Below are 21,334 nucleotides of genomic sequence, written 5' to 3'. Positions count from 1 at the left end.
ATAAAGTTGTGTGGCCCAAGTCGATTGAAACAAAGATTTATTGTGCCACCGCTACGTACTATCTGGTGTGGGAATGAATTTAACTTAACTAATGGCAGATTGCATAGTGGTCAGTTTTATGAAATAGAGCAAAGTTAGGTTGTTTCCCAACATAGCCTGAGAGTGTTTTTCCCTGGTTTAATAAATAAAATAAAAATGAATGAATTTGTGGACTGTGTGATTTCAGCCGTACAATGCTCGCCGCTGACGGCTCCAGAAAACGGAGCGATGAGTCCTGAAGGAGCGAACTCCTACACGGACGAGGTTTCTTTCACCTGTAACGAAGGGTACGAGTTGGACGGCGCTGCCAGTGTGACGTGCCAAGCTGACCGAGAATGGAGCGCTCCTGCTCCAACATGCAAACGTAAGACTGTCACAGTTCATGACCAGTAGTCCACTGTGTTCTGCTGCTGCAGTGGTCTGGACACTATGTAGATGCAATCAGTCTTTCTTCAACTCTCTCCACTTTATCTTGTTCATCTCGAGCTTCCTTAGCTCCGGCCGTAGTTTTCTTTCTGACCGCAATCGTCCTTGTCCTTTGTCTTTTGGTCTGCCCTCAGTACGTCTTGCAGGTTCTTAGAGTGATTCTGTTTTCGTAATGGATGATTTTGGACAAAAATAAAACAAAATTAATGCGTTGTTCTCCCATCCCAGAGGGAAATAGAGTAAACATTGAAATAGCTCGAGAAATATTAACTCAATACGAATTGTAACAAACCATCCATTTTCTTCCAACATGACACTAGGTGTACAGTGTGGCACATTGACGACCCCCACCCATGGAGCATTGAGTGCCACAGATGCCACCTCATATCAGGACGAGGTGCACGTGACATGTGAGCAGGGCTATGAGCTGGACGGAGCCTCTAGTCTGACCTGCCAGGCCGACGGCTCGTGGAGTGAGCCTGTTCCAGCATGCGCAGGTACAGACCCGACCTGAGTATCACGATGGTTGTTTTCGATGTATATTATGTTCGGGCAGAGATTGCGATCTGGCATAATGGCTATTTCTTTCGGTAGAGATTCCGATTGACCTCTGTCGGCAGAGATCGCGATCAAAATGCCAGGAGTTTGTTAGAGGTCTCCCATTTATAAATCTTGACCTTTAAAATAAGTCAATCCAATGATCTAGAGTTCCATAGTTTGGCGTTCAAAAGTTCTGTGTTTTAATTGAATGTTCACATTCAGATGACATTTACAAACTCCGATTATGATGTGTTCCGGTAGAACCGCCAATTGTCCTGTCACTCAGAAATCCCGATTGCGATTTACATCGACGATTCTGTCAGACTGAAATCTCAACGCTAACAATAGGTAAATAAAGCTTAATTTCATCACCATTGTTTCATGATCTCAGCTGTGCAGTGTTCGACGCTGACGGCCCCAGAAAACGGAGCGCTGAGTCCTGAAGGGGCGACCTCGTACGAATACCAGGACGAAGTGTCGTTCACCTGTAACCAGGGGTACGAACTGGACGGATCCTCTACTGTGACGTGCCAAGCTGACAAAGAATGGAGTGATTCTGTCCCAGAATGCAAACGTAAGATAGCATTTAACACAGAACAGCATTGGCTAGAAGCGCTTAGTACAGTATGGGTAAATGGTGTAACACTTTTTGCGTAAGGCTTTCTACGTAAGAACGTCCCTATTGGCATATCACATGCGCAAAACAGTTCCGAGTCCGCGTACATCAGTTGTATCTAAAACAGTATCATGGTGTAATTACGAGGACTTATGCTGATATCCTTTAAGTCTATTTTTTGGATACATCTTCTTTTAACTTTTATGCAGATGTTTCCGAAGTGCCATAGTATTGTCATTGACCAGGTCAGAGTAACGCCTGTAGATCAATGTTTGAATTCTAGAGCCCTACAAGAGCAGAGTTTCTACTGTACTCCGTGACATTGCTCCTTACATGTCAGGAGATTGGGCGTAACAGGAGAATGTCTAGTAAAATAGTGATCCTTTCAATAATTCAACAAGTTCCACCACAAAAGAGACTGTATTTTAAATGCCGTTCACCAACCTATGTTCACGATTTCAGCTGTACAATGCTCGCCGCCGACGGCCCCAGAAAACGGAGCACTGAGTCCAGAAGGAGCGACCTCCTTTGATTACCAGGACGAAGTTTCTTTCACCTGTAACGAGGGGTACGAGTTGGACGGCGCTCCCAGTGTGACGTGCCAAGCTGACCGAGAATGGAGCGCTCCTGCTCCAGCATGCCCGCGTAAGACATTAATTATCTCATTACTACAGGGTGATTCGTCTGTAAACAACATTCACTGAATTTCTTTTAGCAAAACACACTGAAGACAAATTACTCAAGAGTTCAGTGGAGAAGTCAAGATCAAGAACACATTGACAGTGTATTTGTTTTTGTTCCAAGGTGCATCATCTCTCGTAAACCGTCAAAAGGGGTAATTGTTTTCAGTTTTTTTTTGTGGGGGGGGGGCTGTTTCCATAATTTGTAATGGTCAAAATTGATGCCCCTTAAAAAAATAGTTTTAAAGAAAACTATGAAAGTTTGAATGCCTTTCGCTGAGGTATGAGACCTTCGAATTCTTGTTTAATGCAGGTATTGACAGATGCGACCCTAACCCATGTCAGCACGGAGGAGCATGCACCGACAATGGGGATTCCTACACTTGTGAATGTGCGGCAGGGTTTGAAGGGGATCAGTGTGAAATCAGTAAGTAAGTCATATCTAATAGATCTAAGGAAAACCGGATGAAGAATGGTCGTATAACCACGTTATGTACCTTTTACTTGCTTTTATTGCTAGTAGCCCTCGAGCATGTATTTGGACCAATTGCTGATGATTTATCGAATTGTTGTCATTGTTCCTATAAATTGTACTAAATAACAAAAATGCAGGTGAATAAATGTTCACATGTAGATACATTTTATACTTGCCAATAAGCCAACATGGCCGTGAAAGTGAGAAAGAAAGCAAATCATTTTATCTTCTTTACTGCAGATTTGGACGACTGCACTCCTGACCCGTGTATGAACGGAGGTGCCTGTATTGATGGTGCCAACTCGTTCCTTTGCCATTGTGCTGCGGGATTCCACGGCCCTACGTGTGAACTAGTCATAAGTAGGTCTGATTAATCAATATTTTTTACCTACCTGGCAAAAGTTAGTGTGGTCATTTTCCTCTTAAACTACAAACTTTACAAACTAACTGTACGCTTTCGAAAGATGTTCGTTTCATCATGCATATACAGCGATAATAACGCGCACAAACACAGTATCTCTCTCTCTCTACTCTCTGTCTCTCTGTCTCTCTCTAGTCTCTCTCCCTCTCTCTCCCTCTCTCTGTCTCTCTCTGTCCCTCTGTCTCTCTCTGTCTCTCTGTCTCTCTCTCTCTTTTTCTCTGCCATCGGCATCGGTAAAAAGTGTGACATACAACATTTCCTTTGCAGCAAAGTCAGTCTGCGTGGCATACGGAGATCCCCACCACAAGACGTTCGACGGAACGGCTCACGACTTCCAAGGCACGTGTCGGTACACCTTGACGAAGGACCTGGGGACCGGCGCCGACTTTAACGTGGAGGTGCAGGAGGTCCCGCTGCCCTGGCTCACCAGCGCCTCCGTGGTGCGAGAAGTGTACCTGGAAGCGTACGGGCACAGAATCGCCATCCGGCAGCAAAAGATCGTGTCGGTGTGTGACATTACTTTCATGTTTATGATTTAGACAAGAGGATGAGTGAGTGAGTGAGTGAGTGAGTGAGTGAGTGAGTGAGTGAGTGAGTGAGTGAGTGAGTGAGTGAGTGAGTGAGTGAGTGAGTGATGATGAGTGAATGAGTGAGTGAGTGAGTGAGTGAGTGAGTGGGTGAGTGAGTGAGTGAGTGAGTGAGTGAGTGAGAGAGTAGTGAGTGTGATCGTCAGTTATCCTTGATGGTTGCCCTTGCTAAAATAGCAACAGTATAAAAACTAAGATATTGATATCCATCCAATTTGATGGACGTCATTCTCCATATTTCATTAAAGCATGCACACGATGCAGATGTTCACCAGCTCTTAACCGCTTGATACAGTGTGGCCTTAGAAAACTGAATGCTTGTCCCTAATCCAGGAGATCAGCGAGAATGGCGAGGAGATCCGGTCGTTGCCCTTCAGCCTGGCTGATGGCCGGATCCAGGTCCAGCTGAGCGGGCTGTTTGTCCACATCCAGACTGACCTCGGCGTGGAGGTCTTCTACGATGGGAACCACTATGCCAAGGTAAGGTCATACATTGTGTGCACTACCTTCTCTTTGTTAGGTTGATAACTGAGCTGTGTCCATTCCGTCCATGTGCTCAAAGCTCCCGAGAAACGGCCCCTTTGACTGCAACCTCAAACGGATTTATGTAACTCTTGATTTCATACTGTGTACATAATACAATGTTGCGAGAGTACTACTAGTGGAAATCTTGTCGTACAATCCGTAGAGTTTGTCAAGATGTTCACTGATGCGTTACTTGTCGCATACAGACTGCTCCAAACACCGGTTTCTGTCTACGCATCTTGTTTGTATGTATGCTTTACATTTGGTAGACATTAGGTCCTATGCTACATGTTTATAGACATGAAATCATTTTATCGTATTAACGAAGCAGACCACATCCACCTATTCTTAGCTTGTCTCACTAGATGTTCAAGTGGTAAGTGTTCACAGTCCGTGAGCAAAGATCCCTCAGGCATATTTTTTTCGATTAAAATGCGATTGACCCAAAGTAACTCCCTTTACCCGTTGACACAGGTCGAGGTGCCATCGAACTACCAGAACCGGGTGGGCGGTCTGTGCGGTAACTTCAACGGCAATCCGGACGACGACTTCACGACACCGGACGGAACCGTCGTGTCCGATGTGAACTCGTTCGGACGGAGCTGGCTCACCAGTGTAGCAACGTAAGTATGTCTAGATAATGTGATGAAACACACTGTTTGCGAACGTTGATGTCATAATCCTAACCTGTGAAGAGAAATACGTTCCACCATTCGTGACTTATACTATACAGCATCTTTAATTAAATCACATCAAAGATCCGTACAATATCTAGACTTTTTGTGAATTTTCGTCAATGTCATTACCTGCCTATTCAACTTTGGACGCGCGCGGCCAAACTTCCCATCTTGAGGGACGAACTTTTGCCTCGCATGCTGTCACTGTACGTACAATATTCAAATAACTGCGCACTCATACCAAATAAACAAGTAGGCCACAAAATACATTATTTACATATTCATATATTCATGGGAGTATACGAGACATCGTAAGGGTATAACCCATGGTTTGTACTGCAATGTTCTATCAATGGGATGTTTATCTGCTGCAGATGTCCGGGAGGAATCGTCGGCCCGGTCGGCGAACCTCCCAGCTGTCCCGACGACATACGAGCAACTGCCGAGTCGGCTGAGAGGTGCGGGCTGCTGAAGAAACCTGACGGCCCGTTTGCGGCCTGTCACGGCACCGTGGACCCAGAACGTTTCTTCGACAACTGCGTCTTCGACATGTGCGCGAGGAACGGAGACGTCGTCGGGCTTTGCGAGGACTTCGAGACGTACGCTGACGCATGCGTGGAAGCAGGCGTGCATTCGTTCTTCTGGAGAGATCACAGTCTTTGTCGTAAGTTCTTCCATGCGCATCCCTTCATATGGTGGGTTATACCTCCTTTCACCAGAGGCTGCGAATGCTCAGCGACTAATGAGCGACCAAATATTTGTCAGATTTCTCAACGAAATTCATATTTGTGTGTGGTGTTTTGTTGTCTTTTCAATGACACTGTTGATCGCGCATCATATTCTAATTATAAAACAGATATTCCATGGTGTAAATTTTGGCTTTCAAACACATCGTTCCATGTTTCATAATAACTTCTAAAGTTTAATGTTTTTCTTTTTCACTATATACAACAAACAGCCGGACAATGCCCGCCAAACAGCCAATACTCGTCATGCACCAGTTCCTGCCCAGAAACCTGCGCCAGAGGCACTACTAGCGGCTGTCCCCAGGACCATGGCTGTGTGGAGGGCTGTGAGTGTGATCCCGGCTTTGTCCTGAGCGGACAAAACTGCGTGCCGGAGGACCAGTGTGGCTGCACCCATAGCGACGGACGCTATTTTACGGTTAGTGCACTTTCATCAATTGTATTTTTCGTCTTTAAGTCAAATTACGATAACTTCCTATCGATCATCATGCCCATTAATGATTGCATTCAAATCCAGAATATTTCATGAAATTGCATCCTTGTGTTTCTGTGTTTAGCAGATTTTGGATAGGTCACTGTGACTTTTTTGTTGTAGCTCGGAGAACGCTTTGGAGAAGACGGGAAGAACTGCGTCTGCGAAGAGGGGAATAACATCAAGTGCGAGGCATTGGAGTGTGACGAGGACGGAGATTGCGACGGTAAGATTAACTCTCGTTTCTGCTCAAGGCGTTTTCAACATTTTTTCATATCTATTTGCTTTTAGACGATATGCCTATAGCTTATTTCTATAGTGCCACATACAACGAACAGTCTGAATGTAAAGGTAGACTTTTGACTTGAGGCTTGACCACCTTTTACCTCCCTAATCAAAGTCAAATACCCATTTTTACACCTGGGTGGATTAAGGAAAGTCGTGATAAGTGCCTTTCTGAAGGGCACTACGTAGGTGACATGACAGGATTTTAACCCGGGACCAGTTGGTCCTGAGCCGAATACCGTTACGCCACTCAACCCAACGTCGTCTCAAATTTCGCCGATGTTTTTCACCAAAACCGAGCCTAAGATGCTATTCTGAAGAATATTCATTGAATCTCAACCGGATATGTTGTTTTTGCGAACTATTCGTTTTCTGATAAACCCGGTAGCTATCAAAATACTGCGCGTCGTTGAAAAAGATGCCCAATGGTATCTGCAGTAGTAGTTCTGAAGAATGTGACATTGACTGGAACATCGCTAGTCATGTGTTGTTGTTTTTTGTTTATCTTCATACTGCGTACTGTGAAATAAACACTCAAACGTCATCATGAACTTTCTATGTTGTAACGTTATATTTCCAGTGATACATTCATGAAACAAATGACATTCTAAGTACGTGAAAACCTTACTTTTAATACAGATATTTGTCAGACTGTTGACTGTGGAGAGAAGAGGGAATGCAAGGAGACCACTGGCGGATACGAGTGTCCTTGCAAGCCGTCCTACAAAGACGTGGAGGGAACTTGCCGAGGTTAGTTATGTGTTTAATCACAGGACCTACTAATCATTAGAAACGTGGGAGTTTTCATCAGCCACTGCTTCCAAAGAAGAATTCAACCCTATGTAGAAACATAGATGTATAGAATAGACACTAGTTACCATTTTACTCGTTGTACCTTGCAACCAATCTCTTCTCTTTCTTGATCGTAGAAGGAACAGTTTAAAATAAAATGTGTTTCATCTTCCACCATGTTTGACGTGCATTGTTTACAAGTTCCTTTGCGCACAAGTAGACGACTTAGCTATATTGGCATATCTACGTTTTGCCTTACATTACTCTCTTTTACCAACTTTACAGGTTTCTTCACTTACTCCGTGGTCACGCGTCTCCTGGCAGACGAATTTTACGAAGAGCTCCACGACAGTAACTCCAAAGAATTTAAAAACCTCGTGAAGGAGGTTCGCAACGTGGTAAGAGTTAGAGCCCTGTTATTACCTCCATGAAAAAATGGAGATATGAATAGTGTCAGTGTTTCTGGTCAGTGTCCGTGCAACTTATTGAAAGATCTGTCAAACTTAATATCTGTCCTGCTGGTGGAATGGTATATAACTAAGACATGTAGGAGGAGGTCTGTGGTCATGATTTGTTGACTTCAAGTGCGATTCCTTTCTTATAACGATAACGTGTACCGAATTGTGTGTCATCAATGTTATATGTTATTTTTCTTGGCAGCATGGGCAGTCGTTAGTTATTACTACCGTTTCTACTATTCTCTGGTTTGACAAACAAGTGTATTTTCTCAGGTAAAAGACCTCTACGGCAAGGGCGAGCTGACCAAGAACGAGTTTGTAGACATGGACATTCGTGAGTTCGTTCCGGGAAGTATCATTGCCCACTACAACCTGTACCTGTCTGACGACAGCACCCTGTTCCTGGAAGCTGGGGACGACGTGCCCTACATTCTCCAGGAATCCCTGAAGAAACTGGCCAAGGCTCACAACGGGACGCACCTTCTGATCGAACACGAGCAGGGCCATCGTGTCTCAGGTACGTAGTGAGCTTGCAGTTCAGCTTAGCAATTCCAAGGTGCACGAAGCTTAATCTTGAGGTGCTGCTGGATCACTTTCTAGTGTCCCTATAGCGAGCAGTTGACAAGCAACATGCTAACTCGTGCGGATCTGAGGTTACTATTGACTAAATTGAATATGGTCTGCGAATTGATCTGTTTTGGTCGACAAAGTCTGTAGATGCTTATCCATGGCCATTTATGCTCGTTCCTAGCTACTGAAGAATTTACACGGAAAGATCTTTGTCACGCGTGGACTTTGAGATCCTCGCCCCAAACCTCAGCTCTGGCAAGATGCCACGAGCTCACAGATGCCCAGACCTGATATAGTGCTTCCTATGGTCTATGGTTAATGCAGCCCTAGTGTCTTCGACACGATATCTGTTTTGTCGACCCTGTGTAGAAATACTTAGCCGTACACATTTATGCTCGCGACAGAAGAGTTTACGCTGGAAGATCCTTCCCACGTATAAAAAAACTCACATCTATTGTTCTATTCTGCCCAGATTATGACGAATGTGCTTCACCCGTGGACAACGACTGCTCTACCTTCGCCACGTGCCACAACGCTGTCGGCTACTTCAAGTGCGCATGTCTGGATGGATATGAAGATCGTTCAGCAGAGTTTGGCGACTTCCCAGGCCGCGTTTGCCAGAAAGGTACAATTGGCGCTCTTTAATACGCTGCACCGATAGTTATATATAAAAAGGTTTGGCTAACATCGTGAGTACTAGTATTAAGATCTATACTACCTGTTCTTCTCATGAAAGGCAACGGATGAAAAAGAGTAAATTTGCATTGGAGAGTTCACCTGTACATCCCACAGAAACGAATTTGAATTCAGATAGAACACGTATTTTGATGACGAACTTCAGAAAAAAAGCAGATAGCACAACACTCCAACCAAATGAAATACTTACGTCACTAAAAAGTTTATTTATGCATGCTGTAACACTTGTTTGCACTTCGTGCCGCCCAACCCCCCACCCCCTCCCCAGCGGTGGTGGCAACCTCCCCAACAGTGTACATGTGGGCGGTCCTGGCTGTGATGCTGGGTCTACTGGCTGCAGTACTCGTGTTCCTCGCCTGGCGCGTCCGCCTAGCTCGTGCACGTTCGGCGAACCGCAAGGACGTTGGAGGTGAGTGGTCGAATCGGAGTTTGTGATGAAATAGTGTTCTTTTCGATAGAGGCAACGCATGTGCTCGTCAGTGTTGTGGTAAATGGAAAAATCAAATAGATAGGTATAAAACATGAGCAAATTGTTATTAATTAGCTTTCATTCATGCGATATTGATCTTTAGATATATATCAAAGACAATTCCATCATTCATGTGCAAAAAGCTATACGTCCTATGACACGTTCTACGATACACACACAAGATTTCAATTATTGCCTCTTTGTCACCACAAGAGCCTTATTTGTGAAGAGTAATGATTTCTATGACCACACAAATCATTCAGGACAAATTCACCTCAATCCATCTCAATCTGGTTAAACAACATGCCGTATTTCTCGCCTTGTAAGTAGATGACAAAGTTTCTGTCTCCATTTGTTAGGAACCAAGGCCACATCTCCGATAATGACAACAATGTACAACCCCTGAGCTGATGCCGAGCAGGCTGAGATGACCAGGACCGGACAAATGTCACCTGGAAGAACTTCCGCCTAATGCATGCTGATAGTTGAATCGCTTTGCTTCTATTACTGCAGATTAGCTACAAATTAAGAAACCTTGTATATCGTTATCCACAAAGATATAAAGATCTAGTAAAAATTATCATCTTAAGTATTGTGTCTCTCTTTTACTTTCTAGTAGACTTTGTCTGGTGTCCCAATTTTGTCCATGGTCTATTTTAAGATTAAGATATTTTGACTGGAGTAGATACACTATTCGACGACGACGATCGAACTAGCTTATCTTGATTCAAATATTGTAGAAAGCTTATTGATAAGCTAAGAAATAATGTCTGATTTAGGGTGAACAGATATTGATTAGTGTTTGAGTCATGCTGATTGTAGTATATTTTTGCTTGTATCAAGTTGTACTCTTGTGTAAGGCTACTGTTGTGCTGCTTGCACTTGTTAAAGTAAGTAAAATTCATTATTGTTTTAGTTGAATAATGCAAAACGGCTTTAAGTTATCTAACTAAAGATAGAAATATTATCAGCAGTCACAGAATGAAAACATACAATAAGAAGTTAAAACAAATATTCAAAAGTACAGGAATCCGAAAGAATGGAAGCTTTCATTTCGTCAAATCTTGTAATAAGTTGTTCTTTCGTACAATTAACGGTTAAATTTCCATGCAGCCTTATTTGATCGGGTTGAAACTTGTTCAAAACCAACTTCAATTTTTCTTTAATTCTGCCTTTTGCTCACTTTCACAACTTAGCTGCAATAAACCCAGCTACACGCTTCACGTTGATATCCGTCTGTCATTGAAGTTGTTCTTCCACTATTGCTATGAATACTAGGTATTGTTGTAATAAGTCAAGAATCCATATGCTTTTCAAACATTAACTGCCCACTCACACGCTCATGTTGACCTTTCTTACACGGCCCCTAGCCGTTGGACTGGCAGGGCCTTGTATATGGTGACATTTTTCACTACTAAATAATCATAACACAATCAAACAATGCAGATTTTATGTCACTAATCTTTACCTTAATTTTACCTTCATGAACACCGCATATGCATGTGTGCTTCAAGCACAATCTAGTCATTTGACTTGTAGATGGAATAATTTTATTCAAAAAGAAGGAAACTAATAAAAAGATTCAATATCAGGAATACCTTCACAGTATAGCAGCACACCCCATCCCTTCAGGACTGTTCCTGTGTGTTTGGGGGAACTGCCGCCTTTCGAATTTGCGAGGAAGTACACCTGTGCGGTTTGGGGCCGTGGCACTTTGCCAGACTCGCAATGTTGCTATGACAACTCTATACAGTGGGCTATGTATGCAAAGCTAACACAGACGCAGATCGGACAGCGTCTCGTCACTCCTCCTGCCGACCCCCACCCCGATGTCCAGGTCCGGATGTCCGGTAAGTACGTCACGCTGGATCCGGAAGCAGTCTTCAGGGTGAAGCTGTCCTTCGACGGGCGTTGATGCTCCGAAGTCCGAACATATACCAGGGCGCCACATGCGGAATTTGCAGAAACTACACCGACGCAGCAATTACGATTTTCCACAGTAATACATGTGATCCAATGGGAGAGTTGAGGGGAAAATATGCAATTATCTCAAGAATCAAAAGTTCAAGCCATACAAACTTACCCCCAAATGATGAAAATAAAGCTTGGCACAGGATGATGCAATAAAAAAAAACTAGTGTATTTTATATCCGCTATGTCGGGACCGGGAACACAGACGATTTTGGCAGCTAGGGAATTTCTAAACCCCTCTCTTTTCAAAGTAACTTGGGATTCCTGTCGCCCCCTCTCTGTATCCTCCCTCTCTGTATACTTGTACATAGCGCGGCTGCCAGCGTAAGGTCTCCTTGAACTGACTAAGATAATCGTCCGCTAGAACCATGTCCTCAGCTCGTTACTACTTAGTTCGTAGGGGACCGAAGTGCGCGTGGAATACCATGATTACATGCTTTGGGGTTAAACGGTGTTTCATGAAGCATGGTCTCTGCGTCATCGGCTAAATTACATGTACAAGTACTCTATTTCTACAGTTTCTTCTTTTGAATCTTACTTCATTTGAGCCATTTATCTAGCTTATTTCCACCATTGACGGACTGCCTTGAAGAGACTACCCATCTGCAATTAATACAACGGGTCTGAACCATTGACAGAACACGTTGGAATTATAATTTTTTCGAGTACATCATTTTCTCCCTGATTGAAACCAATTTCGAACATTTGTCTCTTTTAGATTTCAAGCTTATTTAGACCTTCTTTCTACAAGACGGCGGTCGCGATGCGCTCTCACTGCGACCTAAATAGGATATGTGAAACCTTTGATTTCTTACTGGGTATATCAAACAGCATGTAAAAGTGAGACTGAGAGGACAACAAAAGAAGGTGTTAAAAGATTCTTTTCTATACAATACGTTGAGCGATCTGTCAAATTCTATGTCGCAGAGAGAGCGCGGCGAGTGCGACGTCCTAGTGGAAACAAACGTTGCGTGTGAAGAGCGCTTATACTGGATCCGGACCGTTGTCAGAAAGACAATGACATTACAATCTTTTCGAGTACATCATTTTCTCGTTGATTGACACCAATTTCTGACATTTGTCTCTTTTATGTTCAAGAAGACTGGTTAGCAAACATGATTTCCAATTATTGGTCAGACGTAAACGAGCGCCCGTTCTGGACAGAAAGTCAATAACATTATAGTCTCTTCAAGTAAATCATTTTACCCTGACTTAAACCAATTTCGTAGATACAGTATGTCACTTTAAGGCTTCGAAAAGAAATCTGCGGTGACAAATGTTCTCAATTAGTGTCCTCGTGTGACCGCCGCAGGACACGTACATGTAATTAATTGTAATTGTGAATGGTGTCCCTGTATGTATGTACTCATTGTACTTGAAACTGGAAATAAGAAACGTGTTAAAAAGAAAAAAAAAGAATGGTGTCCCCGTTGCATTCCGCATAACTTCTAACTTTTCCAAGGCAAGGAGGGGAGGGGATGTTCATTAGAAAGTCCCATTATATTCAGCATGTCATAATGATTTCTGTGTTATGCCAATCCGTAAAGGCCACAGCACAAAAAAGCAATCGGTGTTCTCTCCATCATCGCTCGATTTTATGGATCGAATCCCGAATACTTTAGATTTTCAGGCGATCGAAAAATAGGGTGACCTTTGGGCGATCAACAAAGACGGCCTAATATGACAGAAACCTGATCACTCTGTTTTCTGTTCCGCTGCGTCACGCGCAGAATCATTTCCAAAGAATCTGAATTACAGTTCGGTAAAGCCTGCATCACAATTTATACGAACGCCGGCCGAATTTGTAGATCGGCTAGCTGGAGCTCGCCGAAGTTCAAAATCGCCCGAGCGTTGATCAAATTTTTCGCTGAGAATCTGTTACCCCGTCACAAATTGGACAGTGGTCTCGCCAGTGTATCATGTCGGAAATTAAGTTTAGGTCATTGTATTTTCTGCCCTTTTAATACATAGCTGACATCACAAGAGGGTTTACATCCCCACTGACGAGCTACAAAAAAATCACCCGAAGCCCTTTTTTGTTTGGCCGAAAATGCCCATTTTGAGCTCGCCGACACGTTGGTCGAGCTCAGTTCTTGATTTGTGACGGGGCTTAATAGATCGATAAAGTACAACACGCAGACATACCTTGATCTTTGGTGTGTTAAACAGTCCTTTGTCTGTTATCCATCCATTCATATATCTATTCATATACTTACAAAGTTAAATGGTAGGGAATATAAATGATGATTGGCGCCCATCTCAGCTGTCTGATCTGTTTAGATGATAAGATCCCGCCATTGACCTGAAGCATATAATGCGCGAGGTTTGGGGATATGAATATAAAAAGTAACTGTTGATCAGTCAATGTTAATGGTTATTGAAAGATTCTACCATGGTTGTAAGGCAGTTTGCTATTGATTCGTTATGTAAGGTGTTTCATTATTAGTTCGGCCTTCATCACTTTGAGTTAACGTGTTTGATGGTGTGAACAAGGGCAAGTTTCTGTCCATCAGTCACGGAGAAAACTCACATGAGAGAACATGTCTGAGACAATGTTGTGTCACAAACCTAGTAGAACACTACATGAAAACAAATAGCGTCCTGTTTCCCTAATATGTTTAGATATGTTTCAAGTCTTATGTAAGATTTTTTTCATTGCCAGATGATCCACGTTAATTTTGCTATTAGTGAAGCTGTGGGGATTTTCATATCATTAACCATGAAGATAATTGATTCAACCCTTTACGGCTTGCTTGTGCAACATCAACGTGTGCAACTGCGCATGCTTCAAAGCAACACTTTACCGTATTTACATAATTTGAACGGGCCAACTACATATAGGATTGCAGCTTCTCACAAGGTTCGCAGTTGAGTGGTGGGACAAGGCCACATATCGTCCTTCTCTGCAAAGAATTCACAGCGACTTCAGTTCTCAGGTAACCTTCACCTCTCTACTTCTGTCTGCAGGCAATTTGAAAATGTCCCCATAGAATGTAACGCTAGTTCACTTTTATACGCGGGGTAACCTATATCCGATGCTTTTAGTATTTAGGCATATGAAGTTGACGGACGGTGGTTTCAAGTTGCAATATTTTCAAAATAGTGCAGCTTGAAACTACCGCCCGTCGACTTGATATCCTTGAATACCTGTTTTCAAAGCAACGAATATATGTTACCCCGCGAAGAAAAGTGAACTATCGTTACCGCTCATGTTTGGAAGACATGTTTTGTAATCATTCGTATTTTTGTATGAAGTCCCATAGCCTTCTTGAAGCCCCCTTTACAAATCAAGAATTTAGCTCGGCCGAGTTGTCACCGAGTTCTAAATTACGAGAGTTTCTTCGTCGGCATCAGGGTCATACCGCCTCGTAATTTAGAGCTCGGTGACAACTCGGCCGAGCTAAATTCTTGATTTGTGAAGGGGGCTTGAGGACGTTACGACCGTGCGGATTTCTATCCGCTATGTCTAGGAGCATGGTATTGGAAGGCGAAGCCCTACCCCCTCTTTCCACTGCTTTTCCTCCCCAACCGAAGTCAGAAACACATATTTACACCCGCATGAAGTGAGGAAAGTTGTGTTAAAACCCATTTTACACCCGCATGAAGTGAGGAAAGTTGTGTTAAAACCCATTTTACACCCGCATGAAGTGAGGAAAGTTGTGTTAAGTGTCTTTTCCAATTGCAAGTGCACAGGATCGGTAACATCACAGGATTTGAACCCAGGACCTCTAGGTTTTGGACCAAACAAAGCGGTTAAGCCACATACCTGGGTAAGCTGGCGATGAAAGACGAATTCTTAACTTGGTGAACTTGCTTGATTTCTTTGTATCCGTTTCACTATTCTATATCCCTATTCATGTCATACCGGGGCCACAATAACGTTCGATACAGGTGTTCCGGACCATGTGATAAACTGCCGTACCACACAGGCTTCAAAGTTTTATCACACAGACTTCCATCGGACATTTCGAACGTACTCTGTGCACGCCAAGTGCTGAGCGGTCGAAAATTTAAATACCTGTTTCGGATGTTGGAACATTGCTGTTGTAACAATGTTTGTTCGAGGGCACCAAATTTTCTCAACTTTTGGCGCATTTCGCATCGAAACATGTGCTTTCTCAGGTGGGTATAACATAGATAAAATACAACATGTACACGGTGTATTCCGCATCACCCTCGGCTCCAGCCCTCCCGCGGGTCGGATCGCCCTCCGGCCTTCGGGCGTAGTCTCCAAGCAAACCCTACGGTGCCTTAGAAATAGTATCAAAGCTGTCAAAGGAGTATAGCCGGTCAAAGGGAGATAGCCGGCTAAGGGAGTCAAACGGGCACCTGGTGCCGGTATACCAAGTCCCTGGCCAGCTTTGATACTATTTCTAAGGCACCGTAGGGTCTGCTTGGAGACTATTCGGGCGATCCTACCCGCGGTCGGGCTGGTACCGAGGGTGATGCGGAATACACCGTATTGTATTCTATATTTACGTTTCAGCTACTTATGAACTGTAGTCTCTATTGAAACATCAAGCTCATGGCCTATAAATTGTAAGATTCATGAACCGTGTTTCAGTATGACAATATGCTCTAGGAGGTACACATGTTCACAATATTAACGAAAGGGTTCAACTTTGTGATTCTAAAAATATATACCTGTAACATATTAGATCTCTATCTAATGCACGTTCCGTGCACATTCTATTACAAAGATAAGGGGCACATTTTTCAAGATTCGATACCCTTTGTTTTGTCTGAAACTTTTGAACGCCAACAAACCATCCCAGGCTATACTGTCTGTCTCTGTGGCTTGGGTCAGCCCAGGTCAAGGTTTGGCCGTTTGTTTCCACAACCAACTTTTTGGTCTGTCTATGTGGAAGACGCGGGCGCTAGACTCTAGTGCTAATGGAAGCAACGCCAAAAATGCAGTACTTTACTTAAGCTAAGGGCACAACCCGTCGTACGTGCAATTTGTCCGTATGTTTTTTTGGGGGAGGCCACGTCCGCCACGTATTTCTGAAAACGCCAGGCTGTGCCCTGCCCTTAAAATTGATATTGCGCAATGTTGGTAAATTCGCCGTCAAAGACTTGCGCTCAAACGCTCAAGATACGCGTACCTTACGCTACCGCCAAAATGACCTTGTCGGGAACTGCAAATCCTCGCAAACTACTCGGCACAGGGTGACATATGGCCGCTGTATGGTCGAAATAGGCATTGTTTCTGTATCTACGGGACCGGAAATCGTGTGGCCGTGGCCGGGTTGGACAGGTGGCCGCTATAGATTTTTTTCAAAATGCTTACATGAAGGTCTATGGGAAAAATCCAAGGGACCGACAAAAAGGGCCCGCAGTGGCCAGGTGACCGCTATGCAAAGGTGGCCGTCAATACAGGTTTGACTGTACATAATTTTCAGAGGAGGCATTTTAGCAGAAACATTGCTTTCGGCCACATGCGGTGACGTGATATTTACCGATTCACGTCAGCAGGTCAACAGGATAGTAGCTCATGGGAGGGGTGTCACCATATCGGTGTCACGTAGCGTAATCGCAGGGTGTTTGGCTCAAAGCCCAGATGTCTTGGGTTCGAGTCCACTGATATGCACCGATGTTTTTGCCCTTCACACAGGTGAAAATGAGTACCTAGCCTCGGTTAGGGCCGTCCCTCTGTTAACTTGAAGTTCTGTGTTTGAGGAGATCGAGCCACACCTCGAGCACGCATTAAAAAGAACCCGCCACACCTAGGGCTTATTGCCTGTGAGAGAGGATCATTCATTAAATCTGTCAGGATAAAGGTTTAACCGCTTATACAATCATCAATGTTTACGACCTAAGGTTGGGAGATGATATCCCAGTTCTCATGGAACCCCTGAAGTGCCGTAACCTTGTTACGTAAACATGATACTAGCGTATTCAAAATCACACCCGCAGTTTTCAGGACTTGTGAGACTAGAATGGGAAATTGTGTACAAGACAATAAATCAAAGTATCACATTTTGGCCTTGGCTGTTTTGCATAAAAGAACAAAATCGCAACATTGTAGCAAACCATAAAGATTAGCTGGTAAACTTGCTCCGCGTCGGCGTGCAACAGGAGGGTCTGACACGTGCCTAAAATCCCCCTGTTACGCAAACGGGTGCGCCTTTCACCCCGCCACCACCCGACTGCGTGTTTACCCGAATCCGTCTGTCATAGAGTGCCTATCAAGGCCTGCCCCATCGGCGATCCTGGTTGTCCGAGGGAGGTCTGGTGTGTGATTGGTTGTTTCTAACATCTCATTATCTGATGTTGCCGACAGTTGAAAAGAGGTTGAGCGCAGATAATTTTCAATTTGTAGAAATCTTGGCGTGTGTAATTTAAGCCGGATCCTCTTTTCGCATCATGATTATTTCCATCGTTCTGGACCATTCTTTGTAATCATTTCACGCGTGAATGGTGTCCATGTGGAGGCCACAGAAAGTTGGCGCCTTGGCCATTAGACCTATTCATTTGAACTAGTCCTCACAACCCCTACAACATGAATAGTGTAATTGGTTTGTCATTGCTCAATCCATGTTGTGGGGTCGTGTGTTCCAGAAGCCAGGGGTCCTAAGTTTGAATGGACTGGGCTTGTGTGCCCTTGGGAAAGGCACTTTAGCTGACTTTCCTCGCTTCACCCAGGTGTACAAATTTGTACCTGAATTCGGGTGGGCAAGTATAGGGCGATGAAAGGAGAGGGTTGGGATCCACCTTCCAATACTGCACATGTGTCCTAGACACAGTCAATTACAACCTACATTCCCTACGGCCTTATGAAGACTATCGGACAACCTTTGAATTCATTACCCATTCATGTTAGGGGGGCTTGATTTTACGTGTTTTTTTGTAAGAGGTGTATTGGGTGCTATCAAAAAGCCTAATCACTTTTAACGTGTATGAATATTACTCTTCATTCACAGCTTAATCACCTTTCAGTTTCATCTGAATAACATTTTACTCTTCTCTCAAGCAATACAATCGATTAAAATCAACATGACCACCCACGTTTATCTGTAACAACTGCAAGTCTTTCCTTGATTTGGGCATGGTTGTGTAAAAAGATCTTTATCAAGTGAAATACCAACTTTTCACGGACATGATACTTACTGCTTTATTTTAGATTTGTCCTTGAAGCAGTGGAAATGTACCCGCTGCTGGAAAAGCTGTTCCGCCGAGGGGGAGCCGCCTGGCTGGTACTGCTGTTACTGGTCTGCGTGATTCAGATACATCGCTTTGATGTCAAGGATGACCATTCAGGGCAGGATGAACGTAAGATATCCACATACACACATATAAAGTAACAGCAGACAGCATAAGTAATAACGCTACTACGTGCCGCTTTTATGATAAGCATTTTTTGTTGCAGTATAAATGTTATACAACACAAAATTGGTTTTCATGGTAAAAAATACTGGTAAGAAGGCATTTGCCTATTTTATGCCAACCACATGCAGATGTCTTTTCATACAACATCCATTGAATTTATGGCCTTACTGAACATAAAGAACTATCACGCATGCGCATGACAAATGATACAAGCTTAGTGAGAAACTTTCATCCACCATCTTTTTCTCCAGCTCTGAATGGTAGTCACGTGGCCAGAGAGACAACGGTCACACAGGTCACGTGACACGAGCCTTATCGCTTTACACTCTTTACATGTATTTTCATACCGCCAAGATTGTAAACGTCATCCCATATTCTTCTTGACATTTATTTTGCATTGTTGTCCAAAGGCGCCAGCAGAGTAAAGAGGCAGAATGTTGACAATGGCAATGGCGGCGACATGGGTGACAATGCGGGAGGTGACAGCGGTGATGACGACGATAGTGAGTTCATTTATTAGCAAATGTGACAAAGTACATTACATAGACTCTCAGGCAGCGTTGATGATATCGGATTCTACAAGTAGGGACAGGCAAATACACAGGAATGGCAGTATAACGTTACACATCACTACCATTATCAATAACTCTACAACATATCTAACAAATTAATTTAAGATCAGCCCATGCACAATATTATAGCTGGCTTTAAAAGTAAGTAGCTTTACTTGTACAAATATTTACTAATATACACAATCAGGTGGACCGTCTGTTTCGCATGTCAATAACGCTGATAGGCTGACATTTGGGATCACATTCCTTGCATTGTAGCAGCGATGCCTATTTCATTATGGCCCTGAGAAAGGCAATAGGCGGTCACCAGGTAAATAAGCCCCGTCAATCTTACGAGGACGCATGCGCGGTGACAGGAATTGTGGGTAATATGTCAAAGGTGAAGACCCTGCATGTGGACAAACAAACACTGGTCATTGTTATACAATGGTCGAGACGAGAACTGTTTACAAGTTAGGGGCCTTCAACTTTGACACAATTACCCATAATACCTGTCACCGCGCACGCGTACTTGGAAGTGTGAACGAGCTTATTCCTCCTGGTTGTAAATGTCAATTTCTGTATATGCGTTTCAATTCTAAATCTGCCCTTTCATTTATGTATCAATGTTTTCCTCATGTATGTTCTCTGTGACCCCTTAAAATCCAACCAGGTACATGTACTGTTGAAGGGCTATTACCTGTAGATAAAAATTTAGATCAACAAGTACACTATTAAAGCTTTACTTGTGATGTTTCCTTCCAGACCAGGTAGCCTGCCAGGCATACGGAGATCCGCACTTCCTCACGTTTGATGGCGAGCTGCTGCACTACCAGGGCCACGGCACGTACACGCTGGCCCAAACCTGCCCCGACAGCGTCAGCAACCGCCTGCGGTTCTTCAACGTGGAGACCCAACTGGCGCCGCGGGGGAACCCACTGGTCACCAGGATCAACGAGGTGAACGTCACAGTCTTCGACGTCAACGTCGTGTTCAAGAGGAACAAACGGGGGAGAAACAAGAAAATCGTTTTCGTAAGTCTCTTTCTTGTTGAAAGACAACAGTCGTTTATTTCTGACAGGGCTAGCCTCTCAAAATGGCAAGAAAGCTTGTCTCGACAATAGCAATACGTCCATTGTCGTTGAACTCTGCAGGACACATGCAGGGCTGACTGCAAAATGCCAAGAGTTAATGATCGTACGTAGCCTAGAGTCCAGCCTGGTTCACTTTGTTCTGCTCCCGAATGTCGCTACTTGTTGGCGAGTAGCGACCTTCGGTAGCGGAACAAAGCTAACCAGGCTGTTCTTCAGGCTAGATCGTACGACGATTGCACGAAGTATGTGTACCGTGCCCTAACTGATTACTAATATGTGAACGTACTTTTGTCAACATTTCCACACAGATCGACGACCAGCGCGTCACTCCTCCCGCCGACCCCCACCCCGATGTCCAGATCAGGCTGTCGGGCAAGTACGTCACGCTAGAAGTAGACTTCGGGGTGAAGGTGTCCTTCGACGGGCGCGGCCGCGTCATGGTCAACGTCGCTAGGAAGTACCGAGGCGCCACGTGCGGAATTTGTGGGAACTACAACTTGAACGGGACGGACGACTACCTGACACCGGACGGCACACTAGCGGAAAATATGGACGCGTTGGGAGACTCGTGGAGGGTCCAGTAGGCGGGAAATAGCAGTGAACGTAATCTCCAAGCAGATCCTACGGTAGCGTAAGAACGGTGGCGAAACACACTCCTAGGCCAGCTTCACTCCTAGGCCATGCTTTATCTTATGCTTGGAGATTACAATAAAGTTGAGTGTACCCTAAGAGTCCGGTGACATTCGCTGTAGGTCTTTAGTTCAAACCTTAATTCATTTACGAAAACCTCATATCGGCCTGAAGACCGCTTTTTATTGAGGTCGTCGCACGATTTTCGTGTCGTAGGATTTTCAAGTAGGCTGTGACAAAACCAACCACCTGCAGGAATTTGAGACAGCCTATCTGGTAATAATA

The 21,334-nt window shown here is 44.0% G+C and overlaps 1 protein-coding gene across 1 annotated transcript; it reads left to right on the top strand.

Annotated features, from left to right (window-relative positions):
* The first annotated feature begins 267 nt into the window (after positions 1–267).
* Positions 268–9,901, top strand: LOC118417555 (IgGFc-binding protein-like). Its single transcript, XM_035823148.1, has 18 exons — positions 268–403; positions 786–962; positions 1,397–1,579; positions 2,084–2,266; positions 2,615–2,728; positions 3,017–3,136; positions 3,465–3,703; positions 4,118–4,264; positions 4,784–4,932; positions 5,361–5,650; positions 5,945–6,150; positions 6,328–6,430; positions 7,129–7,239; positions 7,567–7,679; positions 8,013–8,256; positions 8,782–8,934; positions 9,274–9,414; positions 9,834–9,901. Exons 1-18 carry the CDS (start codon positions 268–270, stop codon positions 9,878–9,880), a joined length of 2,856 nt encoding a protein of 951 aa, XP_035679041.1. The 3' UTR covers positions 9,881–9,901.
* The last annotated feature ends 11,433 nt before the right edge of the window (positions 9,902–21,334 follow it).

The sequence above is a fragment of the Branchiostoma floridae genome, chromosome 6 (genome assembly GCF_000003815.2).
Source record: "Branchiostoma floridae strain S238N-H82 chromosome 6, Bfl_VNyyK, whole genome shotgun sequence".
NCBI lineage: Eukaryota > Metazoa > Chordata > Leptocardii > Amphioxiformes > Branchiostomatidae > Branchiostoma > Branchiostoma floridae.
The sequence above is the reverse complement of the archived record's forward strand: the minus strand, read 5'-3'. Positions and strand labels throughout refer to the sequence as shown.

Coding starts and splice junctions, on each gene's coding strand:
- LOC118417555 (XM_035823148.1), top strand. CDS start 268: ATGAGTCCTGAAGGAGCGAACTCCTACACGGACGAGGTTTCTTTCACC. Junction 2,729..3,016: donor AGGGGATCAGTGTGAAATCA/GTAAGTAAGTCA, acceptor TCTTTACTGCAG/ATTTGGACGACTGCACTCCT. Junction 4,265..4,783: donor ATGGGAACCACTATGCCAAG/GTAAGGTCATAC, acceptor CCGTTGACACAG/GTCGAGGTGCCATCGAACTA.